This window comes from Bos indicus x Bos taurus, chromosome 15 (assembly GCF_003369695.1).
Source record: "Bos indicus x Bos taurus breed Angus x Brahman F1 hybrid chromosome 15, Bos_hybrid_MaternalHap_v2.0, whole genome shotgun sequence".
NCBI classification, from domain to species: Eukaryota; Metazoa; Chordata; class Mammalia; order Artiodactyla; family Bovidae; genus Bos; species Bos indicus x Bos taurus.
The window spans coordinates 931,134-943,895 of NC_040090.1; the positions used below are offsets into that span (position 1 = coordinate 931,134).

Sequence of the window (12,762 nt, forward strand, 5' to 3'; positions counted from 1 at the left end):
CATCATCTCTAGTAATTTTTTTAAATTGCAAACTAGGGACTTCCCTGGTGGTTGAGTGTTTAAGACTCTGCGCTCCCAAGGCAGGGGGCCCAGGTTCAATCCCTGGTCAGGGAACCCCCGAACGCAGCCGGGTGCAGCCAAAAATAATATGCAAAGTGTGTAACCAGGATGCAAGCAAGGCCACTACGCAGAGCTCAGAGAACGCTATGGGAAATCAGCTACAGCGTAGCCTGCTACTGCTGATCCAGACTCAGTCTGGAAGGCCGTTTTGTTGCATTTTCTCCTCACTCCTTGATTAAAAAAAAAAGTTGTGTTGTCACTTCCAGTCCCAGAAAACATATTGACTTCAGTAACTAAAATGTCCAAAACTGTGTAATAATTGAAACTTGGAATTGCATTTAAAAGTAAGGCTGCTCCCCTCTTCCAGTTTCAGCCAGAGAGAGAGCGGTGAAAACAGAAATGGAGGCAAGGGGAGGGGTCTTTAGTTCTCATTTCTGCACATTTACCAACACTGAAGACCTTTCCTGCCCCTGACCCCTCACCTCTGACCCCTTTGGGATGGCTTACAGTCATGGCACCTGCTAGGAGTTGACCTGTACCCTCCTCTCCCCCTAGTAAAGGTAAGCTGGAGTCCTAACCAGCAATACCTAAAAATGCCTTATTTGGAGCGAGGGTCTTCACAGAGGAAATCAAGTTAAAGTGAGGTAACCAAGGTTATGCCCCAATCCAATAAGATTAGAGTCCTTATAAAAGGTGGGGGTTTGGACACGTGACAGAGCAACGTAGAGGGAAAACGGTATGAGGAGACACAGGGAGAAGACGGCCATCTACCAGCCAGCAGAGATGCTTAGAGCAGACCCTTCCCCACAGCTCGGGAGAAACCCATGCGCTGACACCTTGACTTCACACTTGGGCCCCAGAACAGCCGGGCAGTAACCTTCTGTTGTTTCTGCCACCATCTGGGATACTCTGTTACGGCATCCCAGGGTCTGAGACAGTTGTTTCAAGATTTTTTTTTTTTTAATGTGGATCATTTTCAAAGTCTTTACTGAATTTGTTACAATATTACTTCCATTTTGTGTTTGGTTTTTTGGCCCAGGTCACATGTGGGATCTTCGCCCCCCGACCAGGGATCAAACCCACACCCCTGGTGTTGGAAGGCAAAGTCTTAACCACTGGGCCACCAGGGAAGTCACCCAGGGTACACTTTAAAGTATGGCAAAAGCAATACAATATTGTAAAGTTAAAAAATAAAATTAAATTTAAAAAATAAACAAATAAATAAAGTATACTCTTTCTCCTCGGGGAGTTTCATGGGGTTTTCAGAGGGCACACTCCTCACTACAGAGGACATCGCAGGTGCCTTGATGCGGGCACATCCATCTCTGCTGAACAGTTGACTGTTGCCTGTAACTCTTCTTGCTGGCCCTGGCCATCCATCGGTACAACTCCTCTGGCTTCTTTCTCGTTGCCTCTCCAAGGGGTCCTGCTGGCCGGGACACAAGAAAACTGTGCCCTGCACGGGGGCCCCCTTCCGGTCACCCGCATAGTCACACCTTTGACTTGACATCAGTGCAAACGCGGCTACTTCCTTCTACTCTGAAGCCGCAGGCTGCTTTGGTCAGCCTCCAAACACAAACTTCCCCAGTCTTGTGTCAACGAGATGATCTTGAACTGCCTCTCACTGAGCCTCACGGAGCACTTCATCCCTGACCAGCCCGGAGGGAAGTGAAACTCACAGAATATCAACTCTGTCCAAAGAAACCCTTATTGTCATCAGCAGTTTCCCCTGTCTTTTTTTATTTTTCCAGTGCTTCTTACAGACTGGGGCTTCCCTGGTGGCTCAAATGGTACAGACCCTCCCTGCCTGCAATGCGAGAGACCAGGGTTTGATCCCTGGGTTGGGGAGATCCCCTGGAGAAGAAAAGGGCAACCCATTCCAGTGTTCTTGCCTGAAGAATCCCATGGACAGAGGAGCCTGGCGGACTACAGTCCATGGGGTCCCAAAGAGCTGGACATGACTGAGTAACGAACTACACACTAGAGGAGAGTGAGTAGCTAAGAATAGCAAAGCCAATCCCTATCAGCTCCTTTATATTACTAATCCAGATTAGGAAGCTCAACTCCTCCATCTGAATTACAGGAATTATCACATACCTTGGGGCCTCAGGCCAAACTGAGTCAGAAGCAATTCTGTGTTAAAGTCCTGTTATAAAGATAACACTGGGTGTGGTTTTCCACCTGTCACATTGGCAAAGCTCTAAAAGAACTTTCACAGCCTTTCTCAGAAAGGGTGTGTGTGACAATCATGCCCATACATTGTTGGTGAAGGCTAGTTTATGCAATTTTATGAGGCAAGGCGATTTTAAATAAATATCCCTTTGATCCAGTGATTTTTCTTCGGAATTTGCCCAATAGAAATACCAAAACAGTACCAAAATGGTATGAATAAGGATGTTTCTTATAGCATGGTCTATAATAACAGACTTGTAAATAACTTGACTAAGCCGCAGTAGGGATTCATTTACTATGTTGAAACCATTCATAGACATACCATGGATCTCGTCTGTAAATTCCAAGACAAAAGCAAGAACAGTAGTTGTCATGGTTCCCTCTTGGTCAAACAATTAGAAGTTGATCCATTCTTCGTGCCTGTTGACTCACTCCATGAGAAATGCTGGAAATAACTCCTTTGTAAAACTCTAATAACCCCCCAGGAGTCTGACTGACTCTAATTTAGCTGGAGAGCTCTGGGACATGTGGAGACACTCTCGTGCCTCTCAGGGCAGTAAGGGAGATACTCAGCAGATACACGTGCAATGAAGGGAGACTTCTCTGAGCCTTGTTTCCACCATCATCTACAGAAAAAAGGGACTCCAATACGATAACCTGTGTGTGTGTGTGAGAGCGCTTGGTAGACAGCAGATCTCTCCGGTATGTTCATTATTAATACTGTGTTAGAGCACAGCATGTCTTTAATCTACCTACTTGTTTTTGGCTGTGCTGGGTCTTCCTTGCCGCACACGGGCTTTCTCTGCTAGTGGGGAGCAGGGGCTGCTCCTGGTCGTGTGCGCAGGCTTCTCACTGCCGTGGTCCTCTCGTTGCAGAGCATGGGCTCTAGAAGTTCGGGCTGTAGCAGCTGGGGTGTGACGGCGCAGCTGCAGCTCTCGGGCTCTAGAGCACAGACTCAATAGTTGTGGCGAACGGGCCCAGCTGCTCCGAGGCGTGTGGGATTCTCCCAGGCCAGGGATCAAACCTGTGTCCCCTGCATCGGCAGGCAGATTTTTAACTACTGGATCACCAGGGAAGTCGCCAGTGCATTGTTTTTGTTGTGGAAAAAACTAGGGTACCACTGCCCTTGTGGAAATGCTCTACACCGTATGGAAACTAAATGGGTTTATTAAAAAAAAAAAAGCTGATATTAACTAGCCCCTCGAGAAGGTTCTGTGGGCTTCCTGAAGTGGAGACTGCATGGTTGTTTATTGCATTATGATATTCTGATTAGAGTCTGATAAGCAAAAATCCAGTATTTTTATTAAAATGAGAGCATGCACATGTGTGTGCACACGTGTGTGTGTGCATGTTCCGTGCGCCATGAGTGTTGTGTTCAGTCAACACCTGGACCTGGGACTGGGCTGCAGATTTGTCATCTTCATCTCTGGAGTTTAAGAAATTAAAAACTGAGGTGTTAGATAATTTTTATACAGATCGGAAAATTATAAATCTCAGTGCGTACTGGCCTGGAGAATCCAGAAACAATGCCTTGTGCCTGTACTCTACTCTTTAAAATTTCGAAGTGCTCGCAGAGCACAGATCCCCAAACTTGATTAGGTGTTAGAATCACTGGGAGGGCCAGTTCATGACAGGAATTCCTGAACCTCATCTTTAGAGTTTCTTTATAAGTAGGAACCAGATATTTACATGTTTAACGAAGGCCTGAGGAAAGTCTGAAAACCAACTTTTGGGAGATGCTAGCAAACATTCCAACAAAACTAAGTCTGTCAAGATTCCCTATTTTGCACCGTACTGTACAGTAAATCATTTAATCCCTGAACCTCATTTTCCTACAAACAACTAGCCCTGAACTATCAGAAGAGAAGTGTAAATAAACAGCTGTGAAAAATTTGAGGGGAAAAATAATTTTCTGTGATCCAGGAAGACCTCAGGTCCATGATTCCATTTTTCACACCCTTTATTTATTCTTCTCATATCTCCATGTTAGCTGTTTATATTCCCATCATATCCTCTGTACATAAATTCATAAAGATAGGATCACTGGATTTTCATATTTGTAGCCTCCATTGTACTTAACTCTTACAAAGAAAAAATAGATATTATAGTTACTACTTAAATGCAGAAATATGGGTTAATGTTTAGTTCTTTTAAAATAAGTAATGAGGTAGACGTTTCAGGGCACCAAAAGACTTAAGAGTCCAATCAACGAGTGCGTGCACTGCAGGTTTATTCTCCACCCAAAACAAAATTATACAGCATTCAGCTTGAGACTTTTAAATGCCTGAGCACGTGGGAATCGCCTGCTTTTTGTGGAGAGGCAAGGAGAGCACAGAAGAGCTGCCCAAAATCTGACCCAGGCCGGGCAGCTGGGGGTGGGGGGCAGTTTAACCCTTTCAGAGCTGTTCTTGGGACAGAAATGAGTGGCTGCAATAAAACCCACTAACTCATCTGATACAGATTCAGCGTGCAGTCAAGAAGTATATAAAACTGTGGGAAGGGAGGGTTCTCCCAACAGCTCTGCGAGATTACAGGTTTTACTGTTGCCATTTACGAAATTAATCTTTGGAGAAAGACCACGCGCGGATTTAGCAGGACTTAAGTACAGTAGACTTGGAAGGAAAGTTATGACCAACCTAGATAGCATATTGGGAGAAGGCAATGGCACCCCGCTCCAGTACTGTTGCCTGGAAAATCCCATGGATGGAGGAGCCTGGTAGGCTGCAGTCCACGGGGTCGCGAAGAGTCAGACACGACTGAGTGAGTTCACTTTCACTTTCCACTTTCATGCATTGGAGAAGGAAATGGCAACCCACTCCACTGTTCTTGCCTGGAGAATCCCAGGGACAGGGGAGCCTGGTGGGCTGCCGTCTATGGGATCGCGCAGAGTCGGACACGACCGACGCGACTTAGCAGCAGCAGCAGCAGCAAAGCCAGGAAGAGGCGCATTCAGTTTCCCGAGAAACGTTAAGGTAATCATGCCTCCGTCGCTTTTTCCCACTGTCCCGGGAGGGAGGAGGGACGAGAGGCGGTGGGTTGCAGTGAACCGCACGGCATCACCTCGCCACGCGCGCCCGGCCCTCTCTACGCAGTCCGCGGAGACAGCGTCCGTCCCCGCCGGACCCATATCGGGACGGACTGCCAGCCCCCGCGGGCGCCAGGCCGGAATCCAGGTGCCGAGCCTCCGGTTTCCTCCACTTCCACCCGGGACTCTCTGCGGCCTGGACCGGCGCGAATGCAACTTCCGGCCCGACGGCGTGCCGGCTGGAGCAGCTTGGGACTAGGCTCCCGGGCGTCGCCTCTGGCGGCCCCGCGCGCGGACCATGTGGCGGCTGCTGAGTGGCGCCCGCGCCCCCGTCCTGCGAGCGACCCTGTCAGGTCAGCTGTCCCCTGTCCCCCAGCTTCACCCCCACCCCCCCGTCGTGTGTCTCGCATCGCCTGAGGCCCCCTCGCGGGTGCTGAACCGCAAGCGGGCCTGCCGCGCCCTTCGCCCCTCACGCGGAGAGACTCGTGCAGAAGCGTCTGCGCGACGTGGGGTCGCCCCCGAGTCCCCTGCCGGTCCTTCTCGGGGGCCGAGAGCTTCGGGTCTCCCAGAGTGGAGCCCGCGGCCCACAGGACAGCTCTGTCAGGAGCGTCAAGGCGCAGAGCGCGTCAGGCCCTGGGCCTGTCGCCTTCGGGGTTTAATCTGACCTTTCTTTGTAGATTCGTGGGCAGCGCCGCCCGCCCGTGCCGGCCTGAAGACGCTGCTCCCGGTGCCAACGTTTGAAGGTGAGAGCTTATCTGGCTTCTGGTTTATAAGCCTTTCCTGTGATGGAACCTAGCGGGGGGTGGGTCAAGAGCCGGCGTTTCCTTGTGCTCCCATTCCCATTCATCCATTCAGTAGTCATGTGTTGAAGGCACACTCTATGCCAGGCAGTGTTCTAAATGCTAAAATCGTTAATGGATTATCTCCCCTATGGCCTACCACTGGTGCGAGACCCGCAGCCCCCTTCTCAGCTGCACCTAATCGGCCTCCAGTTTAGACTTCTGATGTTTGCTCCAAATGAGGTCACATATGTGCATGTACCTATTGTGTGAGAAGCATTAATTTATTCATATAAAGTCAAGGTAAGCCACAATTTGATAAATCTTACACTTTTTAAAATATATTGGAAATCTCAAAAATAGATGCCTGGACCTCTGAAGGCCTCATCTTGGACACATAACTGTGAAACTACTGCACCCCTGGAGTGCATACAGCCTTGGAGCAGGGAGAAAATGTTACAAAGTTTCTCTGTTGTGTGCTCAGCCCTGTCTGACTCTTCTGCAACCCCTTGGACTGGAGCCCACCAGGCTCCTCTGACAATGGGATTTTTGCCATTTCCTTCCCCAGGGGATCTTTTGACGCAGGGATCAAACACACATCTCCTGCATTGGCAGGCAGATTCTTAACCACTGAGCTGCCAGGGAAGCCCAAGACACATAGAAATGGCAGGGGGCAGTTTTTGTAGTCCTTAAAGTCTCCTGTTTTATATTTGACTCCATCACAGACCCATGCTTATTTTACTGTGGAAATAACTGTAAATGACTTACAAGTTAATTTTTTTCCATATTGTCAAAGTGGCAGTATGTGTCTTTATCAGACGTACTGTGTGTGGCCTGGGTTTCAGCCCACCTACCTTCACCGGGCAAGCACATGGTAGGATATATACAGCTCTCAGCATGAAATGCCCTTGAATAGAAAGAGCAAAGAGCATTGATCAAAGGAGTACTAGGTTGTAAGTCTCCCAGTAAAAATGTGGCAAGCAGGAGAACTTGGCTACTTTTATGTACAATATAGTATCATACTGTCTGGCTTTGCTGTTTTAACTGGATGGCCCAGATCAAATTATAAAATGTCTCCAGGCCTGAAGTTCCTCTTCTATAAAATGGAGATTAAAAGCACTACCTTCCATTTCTTTATCTGGATTATAGTTATGTGTGTATGTTTGTGTGTTCACTTTGTGATAATTCACATTTTTTATTGGACCCTTTAATATACTGTGTTAAACTTTTAAAAGTTTAAAAAATTTAAGAAGGAAGCCTTAAAAAAAACAGGGCTGTAAAGTTGTTTTGAAGATTAAATGAGATAATGCATGTAAAGAATTCAGCTTAATTCCAGCACACAAAACATTCACATACACAAAAGATGTTACCTCGTGTTATTCTGTGACTGTCTCATATCTCTATACCTTCCCTAACAGTCCCTTTAGGGTAGGCATTTTAAAAAGGCATTTTGGTTGTCAGTTTAAAACTTTGCTATCTTAAAAGGTTCAAAAACATTTCTATCAACAGCTGTCATAGTCAGAAAATTCCAGTGTCAATGAAAGCACCCACAAGGTAAATCTAACACACTTTTGGAATTGTTGTTGAGTGGTAACTTTAAGGCTTTGACCTGGTGGTTATGAATCTTTCTAGGAAAAAAATGAATCCTTCAACATTGACCGAAGTCAAATCCTTTGGTTTGACTTACTCTTGGTTGTCTATGCTCCTTTTAGATGTCTCCATTCCTGAAAAGCCCAAGCTGAGATTTGTCGAAAGGGCACCACTTGTGCCAAAAGTGAGAAGAGAGCCTAAAAACCTGCGTGACATACGAGGTCCTTCCACTGAAGCCACTGAGTTCACAGAAGGCAGTTTTGCCATCTTGGTGAGTTCAGCGTCACACGGCTACAGGACGGAAGCCAGGGACCAAAACAGACTCCTTGGGTTCCTTCTGGTCTCTTCCTCCACAGCTTTCACTAGAACTGCCACCAGCAGCTCTTTAAACTGATGTGCAGCACCCAGTAAGCATTGAGTCATAAATGTTTTTAACATTTATGAGTGAAAATAATGTAAAAGCAGGAGACGGAAGAGGTTACCTCATTTATCCCATAGTCAGACTGTGAGATCTCCTCAAACCTCTGATCAAGATTATCCATGATTTAGTATGTGGGCTGCTAAGTCACTTCAGTCATGTCCGACTCTGTGCAGCCCCATGGATGGCAGCCCACCAGGCCCCGCCGTCCCTGGGATTCTCCAGGCAAGAATACTAGAGTGGGGTGCCATTGCCTTCTCCCAAGTATGTGGGATGTCTAGACATATCCTACTCATCAGGTAGCGTCTGTGAAAACTTGACGTCGTTACCTACATGAATGGCTGTGGACACCGGTTTAGTTCCCACCAGGCAGCCAGAGGTTTTCAAGTCCGCTTCCCAAAGCCTGTCCAGCCAGCGCCTGCCAGCCTTTCAGCACCTCGGTGTGCTCTGAGTTCCTCTCTCTGCCCAGCCACACTGGCTTCTGCTCAGGCTCACTGTGGGCTTCGCATGTGCCATTCCTCTGCCTGGAACGCTCATCTGTTTCCCTTGGCTGGTTCGTTCACTTCTGGCGTTAGCTATAAACGTCACCTCCTCAAAGAGGTCTTCCCTGGCTCTCCATTGAAGTGGGTCCACACTTGTTCTCAGTTATTATCATACCCTAGGCTTTTCCTCCACCGTACTGATTAGAATGTATATTTTTACTTTCTTATGTATCATTGAAGCCACAGTTTCCATAAGAGACATAAGAATAGCACCCAGGCGTGCTGAGTCGCTTCAGTTGTGTCCAATTCTTTGCGATACTTTGGTCTTTAACCTGCCAGGCTCCTCTGTCCATGGAATTCTCAAGGCAAGAATATTGGAGTGGGTTGCCATGGCCTCCCCCAGGGGATCTTCCCAACCCAGGGATCGAACCTGTCTCTCTTATGTCCCCTGTATTGGCAGGAGTGTTCTTTACCACTAATGCCACCTATTAAAACACAAATGAAGGATATCTAAATTTCCATGTGTTTCTAATGCTTCCATTCACTTCTAGGCACTGGGTGGCGGTTACCTCCACTGGGGGCATTTTGAAATGATGCGCCTGACAATCAACCGCTTCATGGACCCCAAGAACATGTTTGCCTTATGGCGAGTACCAGCCCCATTCAAGGCCATCACCCGCAAGGGTATGGGGCAGCGCATGGGGGGCGGCAAGGGTGCCATCGACCACTACGTGACTCCTGTGAAGGCGGGCCGCCTCATAGTTGAGGTGGGCGGGCGCTGCGAATTCCAGGAGGTACAAGGCATCCTTAACCAAGTTGCCCACAAGTTGCCTTTCCCTGCCAAGGCCGTGAGCCGTGAGACTCTAGAGAAGATACAGAAAGACCAAGAGGAGCGAGAACGGAACAACCAGAACCCCTGGACCTTTGAGCGCATAGCCACCGCCAACATGCTGGGGATACGGAAGGTGCTGAGCCCCTACGACCTGACCCACCGGGGGCGGTACTGGGGCAAGTTCTACATGCCTGAGCGCGTGTAGTGAGGCTCAGGAGCAGGAATCCGCGCCTTCGTGCCCCTGAGCCAGTCCTTCGGGCCTTTGGGTACCTCTGATGTCCTAACCGAGGAGCAGCATATGAACAGATGCTCTGAAAAACTACGTCACCTGTCGGATTCTTTTAAGTACATTATATTAAAGTTTGAGCATTAGCTCAAAATGATGTAGCTTCTCATTGGTCACTCAGTCCCTTAAAGGATTAAGAACCAGACCTGACTGACTGGTTCTCAGCGGGAAGAGGAATGTCTTCAAGGCTAAATCACGTTTCCTTTTCCACCTCTGATACAAGTCAGCCTTTTACATACACACACTTCAGGAGCTAGTTTTTATGCCACTTGCCTAGTTACAAACTTTTACTGTTTCTGGAAAAACAGAGAAAACAGCAGTGCACAGAGTAATTGACAACATTTATTTATGCCCAGCTACCCATCTTCTCAGTCACGGAAGGGGGGATGTTGGACAATGTGGCAAGAGACATGCCCTTGCCTTTTAGCGAAAGGAACTGCTAGAAAAGCTGGACGCTGTGGTCTTTGCTAGGCGGGAAACCCTCTGCGGATGGAGGGTGTTTGGCTCTGTCTGTGTCCCTACACGTCCTAGCACAGTGCAGGGGCCGCCCGGTGGATCCCTGCTGCTGAATGAGCGAGGGCCTGGGTCATTCAAAGGCCCGTGGGCCCAGCTCCGTGTTTGCCTTGAACAAAGTTCACCTGTTTTTCAGAGCTAGCTAGCAGTGGTGGTTATCCTGTATGCAAACCAAAGGAGATACAGATTGATAGAGATATTAAACCGTTTGCTTTGAAAGTGGGCAGAAAACAGCACAGTGACTAAAGTGTCCATTTTTTCACCCCACTTTCTTAAAAAGTTAGACTTGATGGCAGAATAATTTACTTTCCAAAGTACAGACTCGTCTAAGCAGTTGAGTGGTCCTCAAGAATCGCCTACTGTGATTTTTAATGTATTTTTAGTGAATCTCTTGTACAGTAACTAATCACTGAGCTGCACTGGAACACACCTGAACCGTGAACAGAGGACAGTGTTTGGACCCGTTTGTTGTACACGCATTGCTGGCCAGTGCTGCCCGTGTCAGCTGGCAGCACGAATCAGAAGGAATAGTGACGGGTTCATTTGGCCTTCTGACCTAACATCGTCACCTCTTTGTTAGGGCTCACGGAGCAGTGGTGGTGATGACTGTGGGGCATTCAGTCACAGCATAAACCTGTTTCTTTCAGGGTCCACATTTAATTACAGAACCACAATCCTGGGGCCAGCCATCTCGGCAAAGTAACAGCCTATTGACAACTCTCCTATCCCCACCTCCCGTAAAGGACTTTAAGGTGTATGTTGTAGAAATGGGAGGTGAGGGGGCGCTCCTATACTTTTGTGTAAGTGGATCAACCCACTCTGGGGCATTTTTATAGACTTGTGATATAGATCATTTCCCACCGATGCCTTAAAGTGTTGAAGAATCAAATCCAAGGATTTGTCCATAGCAGAAATCAGCATAGTAAAGTGGACAGACAGCAGCTCTAAGTGGCAGGCGCTGTGCTAAGCACTGTGGACACAGCAGTGAGGAGCCATGCTCAGGGCCTATCACTGGACAATAGCCTCAGGGACGGAGGCTCTGAAGAAGGACGGGGACGCAGGGTGGGTCAAAGGTGGGACCCGGAACCGGAAGTGCAGAAGCAGCAGCGCCCAGATCTGGTGACCCCCTGAGGTGAAGCCCTGCCCCCAACAGCTGACGTCAGGGGGCTCCAGCTCCGAGTCCATTTCCTAACTGGTCTCCTTCCTATGCGTTCTCCTCCTCGAACCGCCTTCCTAACCCGCCGCAAAGTGCCATACTCCCTGCCCAGTCGCCCTGCCTGCCGCCCAAGGCCATATTCTCCTAAGTCTCCCTTTGCGTCAGTTTGAATGGGGAGATGGTTGAGGTGCTGTGTCATACGAGGTTTCACAATGGAAAGAAGAACTCGGGAGGAGTCTGCGGCGGCCCCACAGAGGTGGAAGAAGGACTGAGAAAGCAGGTGAGGGTCCATCTGTGAGGGCTGAAAGGACGACAGAAACGGAGGGGAGATCATAGATCACACGGTAGGGTGGCCGCGGCCAGGGGCACCACTCCCGTCTACAGGCGTGAAGGACGACTCAGGGCTGCAAAAACCTTCCTCACCACGGAAGGGAAGAACGTTACTCTGGGTTCACCCTGTGGCCCTCTTCCAGAGTTTCAGGGTGCTTCTAGTCAATAACGAATTTGTTCTCTACCATTCCATGTGCCAAAGCCTTCTCTAAAGGAGAGCCTTCGCTTCAGGAGGACCTTTGGTGCGGGAGAGCCCTCGCTGCGGGAGGGCCTTCGATACAGGAAGCCAACACCCTTAGGCAAAGGATTCCCAACGAAACCCTCTGCTGCCAGACTTGCTTACGGGACAGACCGCCCCTTTCTGCCTCCTCGTCCACCCATGCTCTCCCAGCTCCCTCTTCGCTCATGTCCCTGTTTCTCGGTTTTCTCCAACCGTTACCAGCACCCAATCCCACGCAGATTAAGGCACCGGGTGACAAGCCTTCAGGACACAAGCATCTCAGGTGAAAAGCCTGACCCCCTCCCCACCGCTGGCCCCCAGAGATGGCTCACCTTTTTGGTTCTTTTCAGGCAAATATGCCCCCAATAGTAGAAGCTAAGATGATCGCAAGGATAACACAGCAGATCATGATCATGATCTTCTTCTGTTCTTCCCGACGAGGAAAGAAAAAGCACGTGAGAAATGACGTCACTGCACAGAGGGTTGCAGAGGAAGGCAGACGGGGATGGGTCTGGGCGTGGAAGTGGATGTGAAGGGAAAGGAAGATGGATCTGGCTTCTAGAACCCAGGATGCTAAGAGACATCACCTCTCAGTGAGAGAGTCACAGATCTGAACAGCAAGCTCAGAGGATCGTTCTGCTTTACGGCTACATCACATCAGGCTCACCCCACTTACCCCAGAGCCACGGATATTCTCAGTAAGCCAAAGTCTTTTGGGGGGAATCCCTTGAAATCTAAGATCCAAATACATGGAACTTTACAGTGCATTCTTTGGGAGTTAAACCATTTTCAAACATTAGAACTTTGGATCCACCTGCTCTAGCATGCGGTTAAAAATTTTTTTCTCCCCTTTCCAAAACAAACACAAGTCACCACCTGGGGCAGCCCATCAGCAAGTG

General features: G+C 48.7%; 2 protein-coding genes and 1 non-coding gene across 4 annotated transcripts in view; 2 read left to right on the plus strand and 1 right to left on the minus strand.

Moving 5' to 3' along the window:
- Positions 1-41: 41 nt before the first annotated feature.
- Positions 42-114, plus strand: TRNAG-CCC. The gene has a single exon. It is a non-coding gene; the product is annotated as a tRNA-Gly (tRNA).
- Positions 115-5,032: 4,918 nt separating this feature from the next.
- Positions 5,033-9,745, plus strand: MRPL16 (mitochondrial ribosomal protein L16). The gene is made up of 5 exons (XM_027562217.1): positions 5,033-5,204; positions 5,325-5,610; positions 5,935-6,000; positions 7,749-7,897; positions 9,078-9,745. Exons 2-5 carry the CDS (start codon positions 5,556-5,558, stop codon positions 9,561-9,563), a joined length of 756 nt encoding a protein of 251 aa, XP_027418018.1. The 5' UTR covers positions 5,033-5,204; positions 5,325-5,555; the 3' UTR covers positions 9,564-9,745.
- Positions 9,746-9,964: 219 nt separating this feature from the next.
- STX3 (syntaxin 3) overlaps positions 9,965-12,762 on the minus strand; it is a 50,146-nt gene continuing 47,348 nt past the window's right edge. For both annotated transcript variants that reach the window (XM_027562213.1, XM_027562211.1), the window contains exons 10-11: positions 12,196-12,287; positions 9,965-11,614 (exon numbers count right to left, since the gene is read on the minus strand). In XM_027562213.1, the coding sequence (XP_027418014.1) occupies positions 12,210-12,287 (78 nt within the window). In that variant the 3' untranslated portion in view covers positions 9,965-11,614; positions 12,196-12,209. The remainder of the gene's footprint in view (positions 11,615-12,195; positions 12,288-12,762) is intronic.

What these genes read in the sequence shown, in the direction of transcription:
- MRPL16 (XM_027562217.1), top strand. Translation starts at nt 5,556, where the DNA reads ATGTGGCGGCTGCTGAGTGGCGCCCGCGCCCCCGTCCTGCGAGCGACC. An exon ending in CCCGGTGCCAACGTTTGAAG is followed by an intron (nt 6,001 to 7,748) that starts GTGAGAGCTTAT and finishes TGCTCCTTTTAG; the next exon opens with ATGTCTCCATTCCTGAAAAG. An exon ending in AAGGCAGTTTTGCCATCTTG is followed by an intron (nt 7,898 to 9,077) that starts GTGAGTTCAGCG and finishes ATTCACTTCTAG; the next exon opens with GCACTGGGTGGCGGTTACCT.